This window comes from Dendronephthya gigantea, unplaced genomic scaffold (genome assembly GCF_004324835.1).
Source record: "Dendronephthya gigantea isolate DGI-Jeju-01 unplaced genomic scaffold, DenGig_1.0 000004F, whole genome shotgun sequence".
In the NCBI taxonomy this organism is placed as follows: Eukaryota; Metazoa; Cnidaria; class Anthozoa; order Malacalcyonacea; family Nephtheidae; genus Dendronephthya; species Dendronephthya gigantea.
Window position 1 is genome coordinate 3,999,731 of NW_021163014.1, and position 21,878 is coordinate 4,021,608.

General features: G+C 36.2%; 1 protein-coding gene across 3 annotated transcripts; it reads left to right on the forward strand.

The window, feature by feature from the left end:
• Nucleotides 1-1,258: 1,258 nt before the first annotated feature.
• Nucleotides 1,259-20,793, forward strand: LOC114515591 (tetratricopeptide repeat protein 28-like). Of its 3 annotated transcripts, XM_028534881.1 has the most exons (5): nucleotides 1,259-1,419; nucleotides 10,960-11,267; nucleotides 11,735-12,622; nucleotides 13,513-14,161; nucleotides 14,642-20,793. In XM_028534881.1, the coding sequence occupies exons 4-5, from the start codon at nucleotides 13,549-13,551 to the stop codon at nucleotides 18,232-18,234; spliced, it is 4,206 nt and encodes a 1,401-aa protein (XP_028390682.1). In that variant the 5' UTR covers nucleotides 1,259-1,419; nucleotides 10,960-11,267; nucleotides 11,735-12,622; nucleotides 13,513-13,548; the 3' UTR covers nucleotides 18,235-20,793. The 3 variants fall into 3 exon arrangements, with proteins under 3 accessions (XP_028390682.1, XP_028390680.1, XP_028390681.1); XM_028534879.1 differs by having other exon boundaries at nucleotides 13,513-20,793; XM_028534880.1 differs by lacking the exons at nucleotides 10,960-11,267; nucleotides 11,735-12,622 and having other exon boundaries at nucleotides 13,513-20,793.
• Nucleotides 20,794-21,878: the final 1,085 nt, after the last annotated feature.

The window sequence follows — 21,878 nt, forward strand, 5'->3', positions numbered from 1 at the left end:
ATTCACCGCTCGTAGTTCCTACGGTTTTCAAGAGCATTAATGGCCTGGATTAGGAAAATTGTCATCTCATAAAACAAAAGTAGTAAACACTGAAAACTAATAAGCTCTAGAAATCACGGGCCTCTCGAAAGCCCGGGCCTGTAGGCTTCAGCCTACGTAGCCTATTGGGTAATCCGCCACTGAAAACACACATGATTCTAGTGATCCTTGTCCTTAGGTAGGCTAGTGTCCAACATTGACTCTGGTCAGTCTTAATACAGTGATAATGTCAAATTAATTGGGCTATTTTATCTATTGGTGAATCTTGTAAATAAAATATTTGAATGAACAGGGTAATTGTGCAAGTAAAAACTGAGCAAATTTCCTAAACAATAAGTACTATGGGATTATAAAGTTTGGTTCTTTAATTTGTTTTAAGTTTTTGTAAATGTATAGTTTATACTTTAAAATTTATGTTTTCATATTCTCAAAGAATTGGCAGTTTTCACTTATTAATCAAAGGTGGATTTTAATGGCTGCTAGACTGGCAAGTTAAGAACTGGCAAAAGGCCAAAATAAATAAAAAAGACAATGGGTTACATTACATAAACCTGTTTTTCGATCATACAATCTTGAGTTCACATTTCAGTTAATTCTTCAAGTGAAAATAGATTATTCAGGATCACCTTTTTATTGAATGGCACTCATGCTGATCTTTTTGTACAGATATAGCAAAGTCCAACTGTCAATTATACTCATATCATAAAGAGTGACTATGTAGTACTAACAAAGCATACCCGATCCTAAATAATTCTCCGTTTTCATGAAAATTATATGATACTATACTTCATGTTCAAATTACTTCGGCTTCGCGATTTTGATTTCACCAATGATTTCAAATGTTATCCTGTAAATACCGAAATTTTTGCGGTTTTAGTAATCGTTTGTCATATTTACAGCAGGAGAATTACGTCTCAGTCGTACAGCTTTTAAAATGAAATCAACAAATGGTAATAAAATGTCGTCAAAAATTGAAAATACCTCCAAAGGTTTTTTAAAAAAACATTTTATAAGCAGGGGGGAGTGAATGTTGGAGCGGGCTCAATATTGAGCCGTGTCAGTGGTAATTACCATGACCTCTTCGGACCATATCTGGCGTCAGCACGAAAAATCCGCCATGTTTCTTGCTTCACTTTTTTAACCAAAAACATTAGGAGCCGGTCCTCCAGGAATTATTATATAGCTCAGTGGTCAACCCCCACTTGGGAGTTGGGATCAAGTGGCCGTTGATGCAGTTCACGGGTTGGCAAATAGCATTGAATAAAAAGGATAAATATACATTCATAGAAGTATCAGACAGTCGTAGAACTAGGAGGAAAGCAACGATCAAACCGAAAGCGAACCACAAAGGCTATGCCTTGAATCTTAGCTCCTCAACGGGTAAGTTTGTTTAATATATAGCCATGTCAGTAGCTTTATGGAAACATGCATATATCTACCATATATTTCTACATATATACTAGCATGCATATGCGACCATAAATCTATAGAGTATACAAGCAAAATAATTATATTGTGTTATGTAATATACAAAGTTTAAGTGAAAGTGAAGTCCGCCCTGCGCATAACGATTTGAGGCCCAAATTTTCGCTTTTTTTTAATTAAAAACAGTCTAGTTGAGATTAATTTAGGCATAGCGAACCAAAATGTCGCAAGATATTCATAAGAATTTTATATACAGATCTATGATATGCCATACATGATCTAAAATTTCATACATCAATATGTTAAAATAATTATAGTAATCTATTAATTAATAAGCTTTCCTGATGATCAGTACAGTGACAATATATATATAACCAAATTGATATTTGGGCATAGAATCTGCATTTTCTAGACACTTTGATTCATTTTGCAATTAATTACTGTAGTTTACTTTAATTTAAATGTTGTTTCATCACTTTCATGTCTTTTGATTCTTTCAAGATAACAAAAGTATACCACCTTTATTAAGTTCCAAGGGCTGGGTATATCATAGGTAAAACTTTCTCACATTCAACTCCAACATTAATGGCAGTACCAAGTAGCATTATGTTAATTGCACATGATTTTATCATCTACAAATATTGAGGAAAGATATTATTGATAAAATACTGGTGGATTCATAGAAAAATGTATGATTATACCCTCTCATGCTCTATTGACACTATTTGTGTCTCAATGCTCAACACTCAGCACTCAGGTTAGCAGCTGTGATTGCCAATGTTGGTGTCTGTCATTTGTAAACACTATGGAATAACTATAAAATACCCCGCCACATGTAAGTGTTGTTTTCCTGTGGCTACCTGGCAACATACATGCGAACATCTCTTCCTTATTCCTATACCAACACGACTACATGGCTACATGGCTACGTGCCTAATGGCTACTTGCCTAATGGCTACTTGCCTACATGCATGGCTATATGGCTACATGGCTACTTGACCACTTGGTAACCCTAACCCTAACCTCCAACCCTTACGTAATTAAAATTCCAATACTTACTAATTGTGCACCCAACCATTAAAACACCAAAATATTAAAATACACACTTCTCAAAATAGAACCTTAATTCCAATAATTTGCTAACTTCTATTATTCAACGTCCTATAAAACAACCAGTTGAATTACTTTAACTTAAGCTGGTACTCCACAACCTGGAACTTTTTTTCAAAAATGGCTTTTCTGACAGTTTTTTTGCCCCGGAATATTGTTCACACTATTTGATGATAAATGGCACATTTAAATCTGGTAGTTGCCATAGCAATCAAGATAACTAGAAAGTAGAAATATATGCATGCAGCAAACCCCTCGCCATTTTAAACGAAGCAAAATATAATAATAATAATCTTTTATTAGGATACTTTTTCATTTTACAATGTTTTTCAAAAAGGTCCTAAGAGATTAAATAATCTATATATAACTAAATACAAATAATACAAAATCTAAAATACATAATGGTAAAAAATTATTTTAGGAAGTTACTAAATATTCTACGCTTAAAAATTTAAAGGCTGGCGGCATTTCTAGTTTCTCTATCTAGGGAATTCCAGTCATAGATGGTTTGGTAGCATACTCTTTGTTTCCCCAATTTCTACTAACACGTGGAAGTCTAAAAAGGTCACTGTTTCTAGTATTATAATGGTGCACGTCTCCATTAGTTAACAGATTTAAATTATGATCTGTTAATTCGTTTTTACATTTATAAACGAACGCGCATCGATGATAAAATCTGCGCTCTTTCAAATTCGGCGTTCTTTCAAATTCGGCCACTTCAGTTTTACAAGAGCTTCAGTAGCAGAAGAGTGTAATGGTTTATCTAAAATAAGCTTTGCTGCTTTGTTTTGTAAGATTTGAAGATCATTCATTATAACTATATTATTCTTATCTCCCCATATGATGTCAGCGTAATCAAAAAGTGGGAGCACTAAACTGTTATAAAATAACAAACGCGCCTGGTAAGGCAAAAAATGTTTAATTCCCTGTAAGAGGCCAAGTCGCTTATTTGCTTTTGATATTACATGTTCAACATGACTAGTCCATGAAAAATCCGAAGATAACGTGATCCCAAGATAGTTAAAATTTTTTACCGAGTTCAGGTTACTGTCATGTATAGATAGGGTCAATGAAGAAATATTCGTTAATTTTCTATTACTTCCAATTAACATGGATTTCGACTTCTCTGGGTTTAATGTAAGTCTATTCTCTCTAAGCCAAACGGCTACATTGCAGAGATCCTCATTTAGACAATTTTCCAGTTCGTGTGGATCATCTGAAAAACAGTACATTACTGTATCATCAGCGTACAGTGAGATTTCTGAGTGTTTAACCACATCGGATAATCTATTGATGTACACCAAAAACAGTAATGGGCCTAAAATACTGCCCTGTGGGACTCCAAAAGTAACAGGACGAGTATCAGACAGTTCACCCTCACATGAAGTTCGTTGTTTTCGATTGGTAAGATACGATTTGAACCAGCCAAGAGCTTTTATGGAAACGCCCATAGAGGACAGTTTTGATATTAAAATTCCATGATCGACGGTGTCGAATGCCTTGGTCAGATCCAGAAATACGGCACCACAAATGTTCCTTTTTTCCATATTCATTAGCACTTCATCTGCAAATGCAGACAAAGCTGTAGTTGTTGACTTTTTAGAGCGAAATCCAAATTGCTAGTTGGAGAGCAAATTGTTCGAAATCAGATACTCATATAATTGAGCATGGACTACTTTCTCCATGATCTTGCTAAGGGTGGGTAATATTGAGATAGGTCGATAATTACTTGCATTTGTTCGGTCACCCTTCTTGAACAAAGCAGTAACCTTAGAGCATTTGCAAATCTCTGGAAATTCACCGGAACGAATCGACAAATTAATGAGTTTCGTGATAGAGGAACTGATTATTGGTGCACCACATTTCAATAACCTTGCACTGATCTTATCTAGACCAATAGCTTTATTGGTCTTTAGGTTCGTTAAATGTTGAAGAATAATTGATTCATTAATTTCTTTTAATTCGAATATTTCCAAGTGTTTATTTAAGGATAAATAAGCGGGAACGGGTGTTATTTTATCAGCAAGAATCTTCCCTATTGAAGCAAAATAATAGTTCAATGCAGATGCAATCGATAAGGGAGTCACATAACTGATCCCATCAGCAATAATACACTGTGGACCCGATGTTTTAGCCTTACGAGAGGAAACTTCATTTACAGCTTGCCATACTTTTGAAGCATCACCTTTAGCTTCTTTGATCATATTACAATAGTATTCTGATTTTGCTTGCGCAGATTTGCGATTTGTTAGATTTCTAAGTCTTTCATATTCAGCCCAATGATGAGGCGAATTTGATTTCATAGCCTTGCGGTGATATTAATCACGATCTCTCATTAATTCATTTATCTTTGTATTCATCCATGGTAATGGCACACCCCGTACTCTGCGTCTTTTCATCGGCGCATGCAAATTTGCAATGTCGTCACAGAATAATTTATTCCAGGTATATAATGCATCATCGATGTTTGCCTCATTTTCTAAAATATGCCATGGAACGCGGTTGAGATCGTTTTTAAAAGCATCAGTGTCAAAATTCTTATATGAGCGATATTCAATAGTTCTAGGCGGTGCTTTCTTGACACCTGCTTTTATGATACAATAGACAAGAAAGTGATCACTCAACGAAACAGGGACAACACCGGAATCGGCGATGCGATGCTCATTGTTTACCAAAATAACATCAATCAAAGTGCGTGAAGTATCCGTTACACGAGTAGGTTCTGTAATTAGCTGTGAGAGATCGAAAGTGCGTGTTAAATTCAAAAGCATTTGTTTTTCTTTCCTATTCTTAGCATTCGCATTTTGAAGCATGTTTACATTCAAATCTCCAAGTAACACAAAATCACATTTAACTTGATCAAAACAACTTGAGTCATGGCACGCTGGAAATTTTCAACAAATTGGTTCAAATCTGCTGCAGGTTTTCTGTAAGCACAGCAAATTATGACTGGGCGGCATTTGGGGCGAATTAGTTCAATCCATTAACACTCATTTTTTTCCATTACTAACATCATCCCTTACACGGAAAGGCAAACTTTCACAACATAGGCAAGGACGCCACCGTATCCTTGTTTAATACCAACTCTGTCCAATCTTACACACGTAAATCCTGGAAGAGCAAATTCACTATAATGCTCTGTATCATCTAGCCATGTCTCGGAGAGTGTAAGAACATCAATCCCGTTGTCCAATTCTTCCAGGCGTAACGAATCAATCTTATGTCGAAGGCTTCGAATGTTCAAATGTGCTATTTTCAGTCCTCGAACTTTCTTTATATCTGATATATTTCGATATCCAGGGTTTAGTTTCACGTCTCCAGCCAAGATTACGAGAGCCAGGGCCAAAGTGGCATGTTGAAACAGCTTACACGCGACATACATAACCCTTCCGATGTCATCAACCGTTGGGAGATGAAATAAATATCCCCAGTTTTAAATTGAGTGCTACCAGGAATAAATTCCATTTGAGATTTATCGAAAATCACTAAGAAACTGAGAATAAATAATATATCTAGAGACAGCGACCAAACACGTCTTGCCGCCATCTTGGTGAAGACTAGCGAAAATTATCCGAAAAATATTTCGTGCGCTACCCAGACGTAACTTTCTACGCTAATATTATGAAATAACTCGTGCAAATTTTTCGGAAACAAAGACAGTCGTAAAGCCAGGTGAACAGAAATCTCCTGTTTGCCTGCTGCATTACGTTGCAGTTTAAGTGAGTGTTAAACTTTTCTATAGCTAAACCTTCAAAACATAAACAGAATAAATTAAGCATAATGTTGTTCTACAAGGCAAGTCCTTGAAAGGCCAGAAAGGATTGACAAATCAATGAGTCTATAACCCGTTGGTTCTCCTTTAGTTCCCTCAGTATTCATGGGCTTTGCTGTCTTGATTATTCATGCCGAGGCAGGTTGTGGCGAACTTTCAGGTTCAGATATGATCTTGTTTTCCACATAATCACTCGAACAAATATCGAACACGAAGATGGCCCCGAACGTGCTGGCGTAGTTGGGACACTTTCTTCGCGTAATATAGCATTACTCAAAAGTAAGCAAAGAAAACCACTAAAACGGAGAAGATAGTAAGAGAACAATGTCCGTGGAACACAAAAAAACCAAATTTGAAAATTTCATGAAATATTTGTGGAGTACCACCTTAAACACAGTGTTACTCATTAAAAAGCCTCCTAAACAAGCACCCTCAAACTTTAAATACCGTACAACCCTAAATGTAACCAAAAAATGTACACGTAGCCACGTAGCCACGTAGCCAGTTTACATAGTACTCTCGCATGCGGGGTATTCTATAGTTGTACCAATACTATTTGCAGTCTACATATAGGTATTGCCGTATAAAATTGTGTCAGTTCCCCCTGCCATGTACAATAAATGGGCTAATCCTTTCTGTCGCTCTAGTATATGTTCAGGCTCATTGGCAAAGTCATGACCATTGGGTTTTATAAAAGGGGCTGGTATATCAGCCATCTGTAGTTGTTATATGACAAATTAGTACACACCCAATATGACTAGTTATTAAAAGCAACATAATTGTACTGGAACATCATAGTCTAGCTATAAAACTATGTCTTCATTCAGAACTTTTGCCTGCATTTTTGTCCCTTTCGTTTAAATGCTGTTTAAACGTAAAGTTACAATAAATTCATTAATTACCCGGTTTCAATTACCAAATATTTATGAAGAAGAAATAGTTCTCATTAATGGGCGTGTCCTAGACAAGTATTTAGCTAGCAGACATTGAAAAGAGAACTTTATTAGAACTATTTCTTTTTCATAATTATTTGGTAAGTGAATGTGGCGAGCTAACAAATAACGACTAACGTGATATTAAGTGACGTGTATAAACAGGGTAAATGTGTATCCAGGTAATTGCACCTACAGTATGAAGACCCGGGTTAACGGCCCGATAGCTTTGTAGTATTAAATACTTACCTGGTGTACCTACAAGCTAAATTACTTATCGACTGTCACCATGCAAACACAAGAGGATTCTGAGTTTGTTCTTCATCGGTCATCACAAATCGAATCCGAACGTGGAGGAGCTGGGCACAAATCCTACTGATGACCGTGAACATTCATTTAGAAATCAAGATTAGCAGCTTGATCAATCTTGGAAAAAAGCAAAATTATTTTAAAACAAATAATAAACAAAGATCGAGATTTTGACCACAATGTATATAGCTCGAGCCTCAAGTGAAAAGTCAAAGAGAAATCTATTTTAACAAATTTTATTGCAGTTTCACTTTTCACTACTGTGATTGCAGCAACATTCAGATAAGTGACTCAGGCATAGAAGTGTAAATAGATAAATGCATAGATAAATAAATGGATCACGCCACAATCACGCTACATGTTCTGACATGTCTATTTTATAAAATATCAGATGCTTTTTCAAGTTTAAACATTTTTTGCATAGCCACAGTTGCTTGTTTAATATGTTACTTCTGCCTGTTTAATAAAAAATTCAAAAAATCCTAACATAAATCCTGAAAGAATTTGTCGTTATTTATGCACATTAAGTGTTTCTCTCCCAGTAATCAGCGTGCTGGATTTGCGAAATGCGACTAAATAACGAACATAAATATATATGGCAACCTATATGAGTGAGTACATTCGAATGTAGTATATATATAATGAGCTGTTATGTAATTGGATATCTCAACCTGAGTACTGAGATGCGAATTTTACGAGAGTCTTAATAATGTTAAAAATGTGTAGTCTTATTGGCGAACTTAAAGTTTAAAAGCTTAGTAATTACGTTATTTAGTGGTTTAATATTTGCGTGTTTAAGACTAATACTGTAATACGTGTCTAAGTACCATGTCTACAAAGTAAAAGGATTGCTCCTTAGCGCAAAGATCGCTAAAATAGTCTCGGACCTGTAAAGGAGTTTGTATGCATTTCATTTAGGACAGATTATCTCAACTGTTTTAAGGTAAAATGACCATAGCGGTCAACATGGCATATGTGCCAAAAGCTGAACCAGGGACGAAAGTCCTGAAAATGACCACACCCAGTAACGGCGTAGTCGACATAGCAGTAAATAATGAATTATCAAACCTACAGTCTTTCTGGATTGCTTGTATGGTTCAGAATAGTTGCTTTTGGGGGTGGTCACTAAAGAGTGAACTTAGCATAAGTTTCATATTTTACAAGAAAATGAATGTTTACCATTCCAAGTCTACTGCTAATTATGCATAAAATTACAGATTCACCTGGCAAAGTCTAATTTTTCCCATTTTCTAAAACAAGTACAATCGTACTATACAGGGTGTCCCAAAAAAAACGAAAACTATTGAAATCACTCATTGTTAAAATTTGAATGCCGTGCTAACGAATTTCAGTCCGTGGGGATTTAATGCAACTTATAAAATGCTAAATGCTTTGTGTTGCTAGAGAAAGGGGACATGTCGAAGGTCATGGTCCTTGAGATGCACATCTAAATAATGTTATCCATATTTGTAAATGGTAAATATTGTTAATAAATATCATTTTTGCGAACAAGCAAATTTTACTGCATCATATGCCTGCATGCGTAAAAATGAGTATGGTAAACATTTATACACCTGTGGGTCCCAATAGAGTGCTTAGGCATTCAAATTCTAACAATTGCATGGTTATGGGTGATTTCAATAGTTTTCGTTTTTTTTGGGACACCCTGTAGTGGACCAGGAACTGCGTAACCGAGTTTAATTTCTGAACTGCATTGTATTTATAACAATAGAGAGGACAATGTATTTCTAATCGTTTCCGTTTACTTATACAGGGTGTATCAAAAAAAAGGAGACCTTTAGAAATCAAGCTATTGTTAAAATTTGAATGCCTTTTCAATTGCATTTGCACATATGCTGAACCGTTGTGCGTTAAATATTGATGGCATGCATGCATACATTAGAAAATGAATTGACGTTTGCATGTACACAAGATTGTCTGCTCCTGGGAATTTGAAAATAACTTTAATAGCATAAGGAAAAATAACGACCCAAAAATATTCAAATGACTAAGCACACTACCAGAACAAAAATGGTTCAACTGACTTCGGAGCAAAGAGTTTTTGTAGTCTTAACTTATACCCAGCCTGTCGTCATCAGAAAAGCAGTTCGCGATATGCACAAGCGTACGGTAGTTTGTGTTGAGAGAAATGGAGGCCACGTTGGAGGTCATGGTCCATGACATTCAGTTCTTTTGATGTTCAATTTATCAGTAATTTTCAATCCGGATCGAAATGTCAAGTGAATCTGTGTCAGATCAAGTTGTAATTCATTCCTGACTCATGTAAACATTTTAATAGGCAGAGTTTGTAAAATGGGATGCTGAGCCATTCCGGATTCAAAGTCAATTCTAACTCATGTGAACAGCCCTAATGCTCGCACGCAGTGTTAAAAATTATTGAACAAATGATTTGTTCATGTTTTGAAGGAACAGCTAAAGCAATTTACCACGCATACTGTTATCGCTTTTGTGCTTAGTCGTTTGTGCTTAGTCATTTGAATATTTTTGGGTCGTTATTTTTCCTTATGCTACTAAAGTTATTTTCAAATTCCCAGGAGCAGACAATCTTGTGTACAAACGTCAATTCATTTTCTAAAGGTCTCCTTTTTCTAATGTATGCATGCATGCCATCAATGTTTCACGCACTACGGTTCAGCATATGTGCAAATGCAATTGAAAAAGCATTCAAATTTTAACAATAGCTTGATTTCTAAAGGTCTCCTTTTTTTTGATACACCCTGTATATAGGCTGAATATTAATGATATGTATATATTATTTGCTGCACATATAGTCAAGAATTGCTTGTAACTTGCTTCAAAGGTCAAAAGTAAAAATTCGAACTCCGTCAATCGATGCGGAATATTGCTTAGAATAATTGTGCCAAGTTTCAATCCAATCAAACAAGTAATGCTAGAGCCTTAGGGGTTTTTTTAATAGCGTCGCCGCCTAGCAACAACAACAACAAGAGGAAGATCAGCAGCGGTTAGGGACCAGTTTCTGGTCCTAAAATTTGCCATATGATGAAAAAACATGCTTATTTTACTATGTTCATTCTAAATTTCCTAGGAAATAACAATGTTTTGATAATAACAAATGTTTGGAAATAACAAATATTTCTCATAACAAAATGACAAGTCTCCGGGTTTAATTATAAATTCATGTTCTTGCTTTCGCAAAGCTAAAAAATAAACATGAAATATAATCGTGGAAATTTATCACCCCCCCTGCAATGTTGCACACGAGCACTTGTCGTGGAGTGTGCGCTAGACTTTTGAATTATTATGAATATTTCGCACTTAAATTCCACTCCCGATAAACGAGGGGTGATTTTTTACTTCCAAATGTGACAAATGCTTTTAAATTTTGGATAGCTGCTATTGTACTATCAATTATTTATCGATGCTGTGAAAAAAATACAGCTGGGGATCAAAAACTGGCATTTATCGTGCAGAAAGGCGACCAAACATGGCAATGGCGACATAATTGATGAAATGTCAAGGGACACAAAAATGAAAAAAATATTACATGGCACTACTTCAAGACCCAGAAAATTGATTGAATAATTCTTTAGTCCACTAGAATCGTGTTAAAGTACAATATTTGGATGGTGCTTGCGATGCACGGCAAAAAACGGCGATTAAATTTGCAAAATATGGCTGAGATCGTGTTCTGGCTGGGGGTAAGTGAAATGAAATCGCAACAAAAAATTGTTATTTCCTAGGAAATTTAGAATGATTATGGTAAAATAAGCATGTTTTTTCATCATATGGCAAAAATTTTTGGAAAATCGGAAAAATTAGGCTTTGCCAGGTGAATCTGTAATTTTATGTATCATTAGCAGTTGACCTGGAATGGTAAACATTCATTTTCTTGTAAAATATGAAACTTATGCTAATTTCACTTTTTAGTGACCACCCCTAAAAGCAAACATTCTGAACCATATAAACAATTCAGAAAGACTGTAGCTTTGATAATTCTGGATTTAGAGCTATGTCGACTATGCAGTTTCTGGGTGTTGTCATTTTCAGGACTTTCGTCCCGGATTCAGCTTTTGGCACACATGCCATATTAACCGCGATGGCCAATTTACCCTAAAGCAGTTGAGATAATCTGTCCTAAATGAAATGCATACAAACTCCTTTACAGGTCCTAGACTAAAAAGGGCGGCTTGTTTAAAAGAATGCGGATTGCACAGTGTTATGATAAGGCTGGTCAGATGAGGGACGTAAATATCTGGACGTGCCTCCAATAATGCGCCTTTGTTAAAATGCAGGGCCACTACTTGCAGAATAAGTTTTGGAGTGTGTTGCTTAGAAAATCGCCTGCATCCAGTTGCCCCTTTGGAGGATTGGCACCAGACATTTCTCCAAATTCATATCCGTGAATCTGACGAGATGCCGTTCATATCGATGTCCTTCAACGATTCTCAGTTTGTTCCTCATTCACAAATCTTCTGAAAACTTCCGTGATATCGATAAACTTTAAAACGGGACATTCTCATGTTTGCATGTTAGACAGCACAGTACCTGTCCATTGGTTGAACGACTATAGCGAATACTGACAATTCATTGCAAACCGTGTTAGCAAAATTAAAAGCCATGCGAATGTATTACAAAGCCATCAGTGCATAAGTTCCTACATCTGACAACCCTGCAGACTTGGGTAGTCGTGGCGTCAGTTTCACGTCAGCAGCGTTGTGGTGGAAATATCTAGTCTAGTTGGCTGATCCAGATGAATGGCCACCTCAGATCGTGAAAAGTACAAAAGCAACAATTGATGCAGAGAAGAAGGGGAATAATGGCCTCGACGAATCATCGAAGAGTTCGGCTTGATTAAAACCAGGCAGTTGGTGATTAGGCGTTGAGATTCAAGCACAATCCTTTCGATAAGATCCAGAGACCCTTAACAATACAAGAGTTCTAGATCAAGAGTTATTTTGTGTCCGAAAAGCCCAAGAGCGGAAAGTTCGTGAAAGCGAAAGTTCGTGAAGAATTTTGGATTCCTCGGCAATGTTTGCCTTCGTAAGCTGGCAAAGTGAGTCCTAAAGAAACGTTATAGATGTAAGAGATTTCCTGTTGTACCCATTCCAAGCCCGCCTGCTGAATTTTTGCCCACGAATAGACCGAAGATGATAAATATACCTTTCACAGTAATCGGCGTAGATTTTCCTGGAGCGATGAAATAATTATCTTAAATTAAACTTCAGCCGTTGACAAGTGCGGCACATAATTACTATTGTTCGGTCAGTGTTGATTGCGTGCCAATCTCATTTGGTGAACACATTTTCATTTTCTAATATCTGATATAGCTGTTTTAAGGCCTGTACTATGCTTTTCTTTTCAAATAAACGTGCCGATATAGCGACAATTGCTATTTGGGAATTACTTATCTTATAGATTAGGAGAATGCGCGAAAACCATTCGCTATTGCACAAAAGGCTTATATATAAGTGGCTGTGGATGCTTTTGAATAATAATATAAGTTACTGCATTAGTATACATTCATTTCTGACAGAGAGCCACTTTATACATTGTTAATTTGTCCTCGTTTTCCATGACTTTGGCTATTCCCAAATTTAGCTTGTGGACTGGTGTTGAGGGACTAATCACTCGTTAAGTCCTATTTTCGGGACGTAAACAAACGCTCTCTGTTAGAAATTAATGTGTACTAATGCAGTAACTTATATCATTATTTATTCAAAATAATTAAGGGAATGTTTTTTGGACGTAAACAGAGTTTGTCCCAAAAACAGCCCTATGGTGCTTTTTCAATATCACTATTACCAGTCCGATTATCACTGTTACAAGTGTCGATCAATATAACACCTCAAAATTCGATTGTTTCAACAAAGGAAATACTCTTCTATGCGCGGTATATACATTAATTAACTTCTTCTAATAAGTTTTCACATAATTTTGTTTAAGGTCTGAAGTAAAGATAACACTAGAAAAGGTAAGAGAATGGATTCGAAATCTTCAAAATCTGTCACGGCAAACAATGATCCGTTAGAAACAGCAAACATCAATCTCAACTTAGGTGATACCCATTTTAGATTAGCAGAATATAAAAAGGCTATTACCTATTACATTAAATATAGGGAAATTTGCACTGAAATTGGCAATTTTCAAGGATTAGCAAGTGCCTGTGAGAAACTGGGTGCTGCCTTTTCACACCTAGGACAGCATGAAGAGGCTATCGAGTATTTTGCAACAAGTTTAGAAATTTTCATTCAATTTGACAACCACTCAGGAGTGGCAAATAACAATGGCAATTTAGGCACTGCCTATTATAGTTTAGGAGAGCATGAAAAAGCCATTGACTATCTGAAAAAAAGTTTGGAAATCAGTGCTGCTATTGGCGACAAGTCAGGAATGGCAAATATTAATGCGAATTTGGGCAATGTTTACCTTAGTTTAGGAGAACATGAGAAAGCTATAGACTATTTCAAAAATGGTTTAGAAATGAATATTGCCATTGGCGATAAGTCAGGAATTGCTGATAACAATGGCTATTTGGGCAATGTTTATCTTAGATTAGGAGAATACGTAAAATCCGTTGGCTATTTAAAAGAAGGTTTAGAATTGAGTACTGCTATTGGTGATAAGCCAGGTATAGCAAATAAAAATTGCAATTTGGGTAATGCCTACCTTCGCTTAGGAGAATATGAGAAGGCTATAGGCTATTTTAACAAAGGTTTAGAAATTAGTACCGCTTATGGTGATAAATCAGGTATAGCAACTATAAATGGCAATGTGGGCAATGTTTACCTTATGTTAGGAGAATATGAGAAAGCCATTGACTATTTTAAGAAGAGTTTAGAAATGCGAACTGCTATTGGCCATAAATCAGGAATAGAAATTATCCATGGCAATTTAGGCAATGCTTACCTTAGATTAGGAGAATATGAGAAAGCCATTAGCTATTACAGAAAAGGTTTAGAAATGAGTACTGCTAATAGCAATAAGTCAGGAATGGCAGCTAACAATGGCAATTTAGGTAATGCCTACCTCTATTTAGGAAAATACGAGGAAGCCATTGAATGTTATTTAAAAGGTTTAGAAATGAGTACTGCTATAGGCGATAAGTCAGGAATAGCGATTAAATATGGCAATTTGGGCAATGCCTACCGTACTTTAGGCGAATATGAGAAGTCCATGAACTATTTCAAAATAGCTTTGGAGATGAGTAAAGCTATTGGTGATAAGTCAGGAATTGCAACTAACAATAGCAATTTGGGCATGGTCTACCATAATTTAGGACAATATGAGAAAGCTATGGACTATTTCAAAAAAGGTTTAGAGATGAGTACTGTTATTGGCGATAAATTGGGAATCGCAAGTAACAATAGCAATTTTGGTGATGCCTACCATAGTTTAGGAGAATATAAAAAAGCCATTGAATATTTCAAAAAAGGTTTAGAAATGAGTATCGCTATTGGCGATAAGTCAGGAACAGCAACTAACAATGCCAAATTAGGCATGACCTACCTTAGTTTGGGGGAATATGCTGAGGCCATTGACTATTGCAAAAGAGGTTTAGAAACGAGTACTGCTATTGGTGAAAACTTAGAAATAGCAAGAAGCAGTGAAGGGTTAGGTAATGCCTACCTCATTTTAGGAGAGTATGAGAAAGCTATTGACTATTTCAAAACGGGTTTAGCAATTAGTACTGCTATTGGTAATAAGTCAGGAATAGCAAGCAACAATTGCTGTTTAGGAAATGCATATCTTAAATTAGGAGAATGCGCGAAAGCCATTCGTTATTGCACAAAAGGTTTAGAAATAAGTGCAGCTATTGGCGATAAGTCAGGAATAGTAAACAACAATACCAATTTGGGTAATGCCTACCGTGAATTAGGAGAATACGAGAAAGCTATTGACTATTTCAAAAAAAGTTTAGAAATGAGTACTGATATTGGCGAGAAGTCAGCAGTTGCCACAAACAATGGCAATTTAGGCAATGCCTACCTTAGCCTTGGAGATTATGAAAAAGCCATAGACTCTTTCAAAACTAGTTTAGAAATGAGTACTGTGATTTGCGATAAGTTGGGAATAGCACATAATAATGGCGGTTTAGGCATCGCTTATCTTAAATTAGGAGATTATGAGAAATCCATTCACTTTTGCAGAAAAGGATTAGAAATGAGTACTTCTATTGGTCATAAGTCAGGAATAGCAAGAAACACTGGCAATTTGGCGAATGCCTACCTTCGTTTAGGAGACTATGTGAAAGCCATTGACTATTGCGAAAAAGGCTTGGAATTGAGTCGTGCTATTGGCAATAAGACAGGAATAGCAACTTGGAATGGCAATTTGGGCAATACTTACCTTAGTCTCGGAGAGTATGAGAAAGCTATTGACTATTACAAAAAGGGTTTAGAAATGAGTACGGCTATAGGGTATAAGTCGGGAATAGCAACAAACAATATCAATTTGGGCATTGCCTTCCTGAGTTTAGGAGAATACGTGAAAGCTATTGATTACTTGGAAAAAGGTTTAGAAATGAGTACTGATATTGGCGATAAATCAGGAATCGCAAGTGCGCATGGCAGTTTGGGCAGTGCTTATAGATGCTTGGGGGAATATGAAAAAGCTATCGATTATCAAAAAAAGTGTTTGGAAATTAGTACTGCTACTGGCGATCAAACAAAAATAGCAATGGTCAATGGCAATTTAAGCAATGCTTATAGATGCTTAGGACAATATGAAAAATCCATTGACTATTCCAAAAAAAGTTTAGAAATGAGTACTGCCATTGGCAATAAGTCTGGAATAGCACATAGCAATTGCGATTTGGGCAATGCTTACCTTAGCTTTGGAGAATATGAGAAAGCTATTGACTATTACAGAAAGGCATTAGATATTAGTACTGCTATTAGCGATAAATCTGGAATAGCCACTCAGAATTGCAATCTGGGAAATGCCTACCTTCGTTTAGGAGAATATGAGAAAGCCATTGACTATTACAAGAAAGGTTTAGAAATAAGCATCGCCATTAATGATCCGTCACTCTTAGCAATTAATAAAAGCAATTTGGGAGCTGTACATCGATGTTTAGGGCAGAATGAAAGTGCAATATCATGTTTAGTGGAATCTATCAGCATCTTTGACAAAATATTTTTAAACTCAGTACCAGACCAAAATAAGTTGTCATTCACTAAACAATACTTTACCGACCATGTAATGATGATGAGTTGGTTTATTTCTCTTGGGCGCATTGAATCTGCATTATTAGTCATTGACCTCGGAAGGGCTAAAGAACTTCATTGCTCCATTGAAAGAAAAAAGAAATCTTTGAATACAAAAATGTTCGATTATGCAAATGCGGGTTGGAAGAGAATCAAGAATAGTGAAGAACAGGTAGAAATAGAAGAATTACAGAGCATCCTCCAGGTAAGCAGCAACGATACTTCCGTTATAGTATTTGCTTTCGATTTGCAAGGTTTTCTCAATGTTTGGGTGTTGAATGAAGAAGTAATCTTTAGAGTATCAAAATCAGAAGCACGATTGGAGACATTTGTGCAACTGATAAGTGAATTGTTCAGAATGGTGAATGTGAATGTTAATCGGGATTCTTCGTTTTTCGAACTCGATTCAGTGGCCAGTATTGATGAAAAATCGATTCTTCCTTTGGACGTTTTTAAAGAGAAATCTCCGTCTAAAAATAATTTTGAGAAACCTTCTGTTGGTGATGATGATTTAAACCAAGACGGTATTTTGAAAACATTGTTTAAACTGCTGATTGACCCTGTAAGCGATGTGATTAAAGGCAATAAGCTTATAGTTGTTCCGGACAAGCAATTGTTTTTTGCCCCATTTTCGTCATTGATTGATGAAAATGGTTGTCATTTATCCCACAGTTACAGCATTCAAGTTACGCCATCATTACACACTCTAAGATTTAGCATCGAACGCTCTCAAGATCTGGGCCTTGGTTTTGCGTTGTTTGTTGGTAATCCAACTGTTGGAACAGTTTCCTTAAATGGAAAAGAATTTTCACCCCCTGCCTTACCAAATGCTGCTAGAGAAGTTGAATGTCTTTCAAAGCTCTTCAATGCTAGACCCTTAGTGGGGCGTGAAGCTAGAAAACAGGTTGTACTGGATCTTTTATCTGGGGCTAGCATAATCCATATCGCTGCTCACGGTGAACAACTTCGAGGTGAAATAATGCTTTCCCCTAACGTTTCCTCGACTCGGCCATTTTCGACTCTTCCTTATCCAGACGACTACCTCCTCTCGCAGAAGGATATTGTAAATACTTCTTTGCTAGCTAGCTTGGTAGTTTTATGCTGTTGCCATACTGGGCAAGGTGAGATTTCTTCCGAAGGTGTCGTAGGTATTGCTCGGGCATTTATTGCAGCTGGCGCTCGCACTGTTCTCGCCACACTATGGCCCATTAGTGATGATGCCACGAAAGAGTTTATGGAAGTATTTTATGGTGAGTTGTGCCAAGGAACATCGGTTTGTGAAGCACTAAGAAAAACAAAGAATCTCTTCCAAAAACACCAAATCCAAGCTTACCGGTCTTACACAATCTGGGCCCCATTTACCATCTACGGGGAGGATGTGGTTTTTCAGAAACATGACATCGAAAATATAAGAGATAAATCACGTGACATGTTCTCTTGTTTTGTTGTATTACCCTGAAGTTTGTAAGTATAATAACTATATAGCTTTGTTTAGTCAGTATCGGACTTGAAATATTCTGTTTTTTAAATCCATATAAGTAGACATTTCCTCTCTTCAAAGTGTGATAGTGCGTTGTAATAAAGAAATACGATTGGTATGCAATGTTGCAGTTATCGCCAAACCGTAAGTATATATCAGTTTCAATTCAAAATGTGATTTCGTTAAGCCTTGTCCGCACTTTAGTTAATTGCAAGAATTCCCTATCCCCATTATTTGCATACTTATTCGCTGGTCCCAAGAAGGGGAATAGCATTTTCTTGCAACTTGCATGAACCAGGCTTTCGTCCCTTCGTTATTGGCGTTGCGTAAGTTCTTGAATTTCGGTCCTTAGGTATCGGGCTAGTCAGGATTAGAACATTAACCTGCTTACTTCTCTTTAATTCCCAATATGGAAGTTAAATTTTATTTAGGATGTCATTTCAATGTCAAAACAATACGCTATAGCAAGCAGATATTCTATTTTTTTTTCTCCACTCGTCATCGGTTTACAATAGTTATATTTTTGAAGATAAGGGAGGTGGCTGCCTGTATGAAATTTTCACTGGTGGAAGCAGCACTTTATTTGACTTTGCAGATTAAACTTTTTGTGCAAGCATTTGAACTTACAACCTAATTCCCAGAAATAAATTTACACTTTTTTCAGGCATGCGCTGACAGAGTAAAAAAATTCACTTGGAGAAAAACAATTGCAAGCTAACACCGTCCTGTTCAACGTTTCCGAGATATATTTTGGTACATGTATGTGCATGTAGAAAATAAAGTGCATGTAGCAAATTATATCTGCAAAAGTTGACCTTCAATATTATAAGTTTGCGAAATTCCAGATTTTTTTCCTACGATAACACAAAATATTTAATTTATGTGCGACAGCTTCCAATGTTAAGAAATTTTAAGCAAACGTAATTTAGTGAAAAACCTAAAATTCATTATCAATTGATTTAAACTGAACAAATCCTCCATAGTAGAACCAATATACCAATAGCTCTATTTGCGCAGGTCATTAATGAAGTATATGCTTACAACTTCAAACTCTGCGATGTTGTAACTTGATACTTATTTATAGATAAGAAATAACATAAACTTTAGCCAACATTCTAAAACCTAGTGGACCGACATCACGCGTACTGTATTGATATGTTTCCGCAATGAAGAAGGAAGTAAAAATATGTAAGGATCATCGAAGCGTTGTGATATGAATTTGAACTTGCATCACCGAAAACATCGTTAAAATCATACGAAATAATTCAATATTTTGCCTTCTGTTGGAAAAAAGGATAACATGAATCAAACCGATGTACCTTCTACGTCTTAGTAGAACACTCGTGACATTTGTTATAACAATTGTTGAAAGTCATCAAGCGTCTTCACAGTTATTTCATAGGCGTAAAAAAAATCGGGCAAATTGAAACAATAATTGCTTGACATACGAAAATTAGAAATCCGCAAGACTGCAAGAACAATTACTTTACATTTAAAAAATGAACACACCTTCAACACATCATATGGTATACAATGATCAGTTGACTCACTGAACTAAAAAAGGGAAAGCAATGAAATCGAAAAATGTTACCAGTGTTAAAGTATTGGACAGGTGAAGTGTTGGGTATTGTGAGAGTTCTTCATTCGACTAGACGATATATGCCCATGCGCGTGTATTTGTTGGAGAAATAATTATACTAGAGTTGCACGAAAGCTCCTTCATTTGTCGCTTCGTTTTTATAATCAAACGAAGCAAGTGGTTATTGATCTTGTGCTTTAAATAAATCATCTTTACTGGTGCCTCGAAATTTTGTACAAATCGTAATAATAACTGGACCACGGAACGTGGATTTGAAAAGCTTTTATTTCATCTATATACTGCGTGGATCGTGTTCAAACATTTTCATTACAGGACGGATATAGCGACCATGTGCATACGGATATCCCGTTCAGTAGCGTTGTACGAGGAGAGACATCCCATAAGCAAGGAAGTGCGGAAAGAATTGTGCCAGTCCACAAAATGGTTGAAGAATGTTGGTCGTAATGTTTACAGAAATTCAGTTAAACTTAAATTTTCTTTTTTCAAAGAATTAATCGAAGATGAAGGGTTTTAGAATTGAGAAGATGTATCTATGCACATATGTTTCCAATGATAAAGTGTGTTTCTTTCATTCATTTCATCAATTACATTTAACCGATGAAAAATAATTATCTGCATGTGCCTGTATTACTGTCTCGTCAAAAGTTTTTGAAAGTGAGCCATTGTTTATGCTCAGCGTCTATATTCGTCTCGCATTCTAACACCTTTTTATCTTCCAATACTTAATGTCATATACTGCGAGATGTTGCGAGGAAGAATATTACAGCAAATAATAAAATAGTATAGGTGGAAACAATTGTTATAACCTGCAAGCTTATTTTGAAGCTTAAAAAGTTAAGGCCTTCAATTATTAACGATATAGAATTACCGTAAATTATTAATATTGGACCCTAAATTACCAAGTTAGCAAATATAATTATTTCTATGTAGTACGTATCATATGGATATTTTATTTCATTATTTTCTTTTATTACAATAGTTAAATACAACAATAAAAAAGTAGTCGATAAAAGATTTCAGCCGACCGGGACGGAACACGGGCTAGTCTTTGTGTTATGTATGACATGCAATTTTATAACCTTCCTAATGGGCTCATATACCTCTAGAAAGTTCACCTTAACCTCTCTAAACCCCATGGGACCTCTGCTCTCTAGGCCTGTAAGCCACGCCCTCATGCGACAACCCGAAAAGTTTTTTGCTGGCAGAGCGCGGTTCAAAGGCTAAGCAGTGAAGTTTAACGTAACAAGAGACCTCATTGCCAAGGTTTTATTTACAACATTACAAGTGGTGATATAATGTCATTGAAAAAACCTCGCGTTGTTTCGCGTCGTCGGCTGTACACTAGGGAGGTTAAGATCGACTTCCGCTACGAGTAACGATAGCAATATAAACAAGTCATTTTATGAGAGATAATCCGTATGAAAATTTGTCAGGATTTCGGGATTCAAATCAGGGTTAGTAGATCAAACAACATCACACTAGTTATTTGTTTTCTTGGTCTTGGCCTTTTGTTTTCTTAGTCAGTTTCTTGATGGCGCTAATAACAATTTGCCCTCAAATATTTGCATATCTACCAACTCTGAGTCAAATAGGTTATTGTTGACTTCCCGCTGCACATTGAGACATTCTACAATATATCACATCAGCCACCTTCACAAGTTAATATATAATTCACGATCCTCACAACTAAATGAAAACCAGACATCGCGTATGATACTCACACTTGGCTCTGTGCTGTGTTTTTATGCACATATATAGGACTTTAATTAAAATCTATAGCGGAAGGTACAGTCTACAGTAGGGATAACAGCGGGAATTTAAAATTTGCAATAGGGCTCCACAAGTAGGCTCGTGATTGATAGAGCTCGTGATTTAAAACATTTTGGTGTTTATTTCATCGAAATTGGTCAAGGCAATCGAAAGTTATGGCAATTTGAACATTGGAATTTCAGGCCATTTTTTGGAAGAGGGACATAAGGAAATTGTATTAGAGAGGGGCTAAGAATGTGGCACCATAGAACCA

What these genes read in the sequence shown, in the direction of transcription:
- LOC114515591 (XM_028534879.1), top strand. Translation starts at nt 13,549, where the DNA reads ATGGATTCGAAATCTTCAAAATCTGTCACGGCAAACAATGATCCGTTA.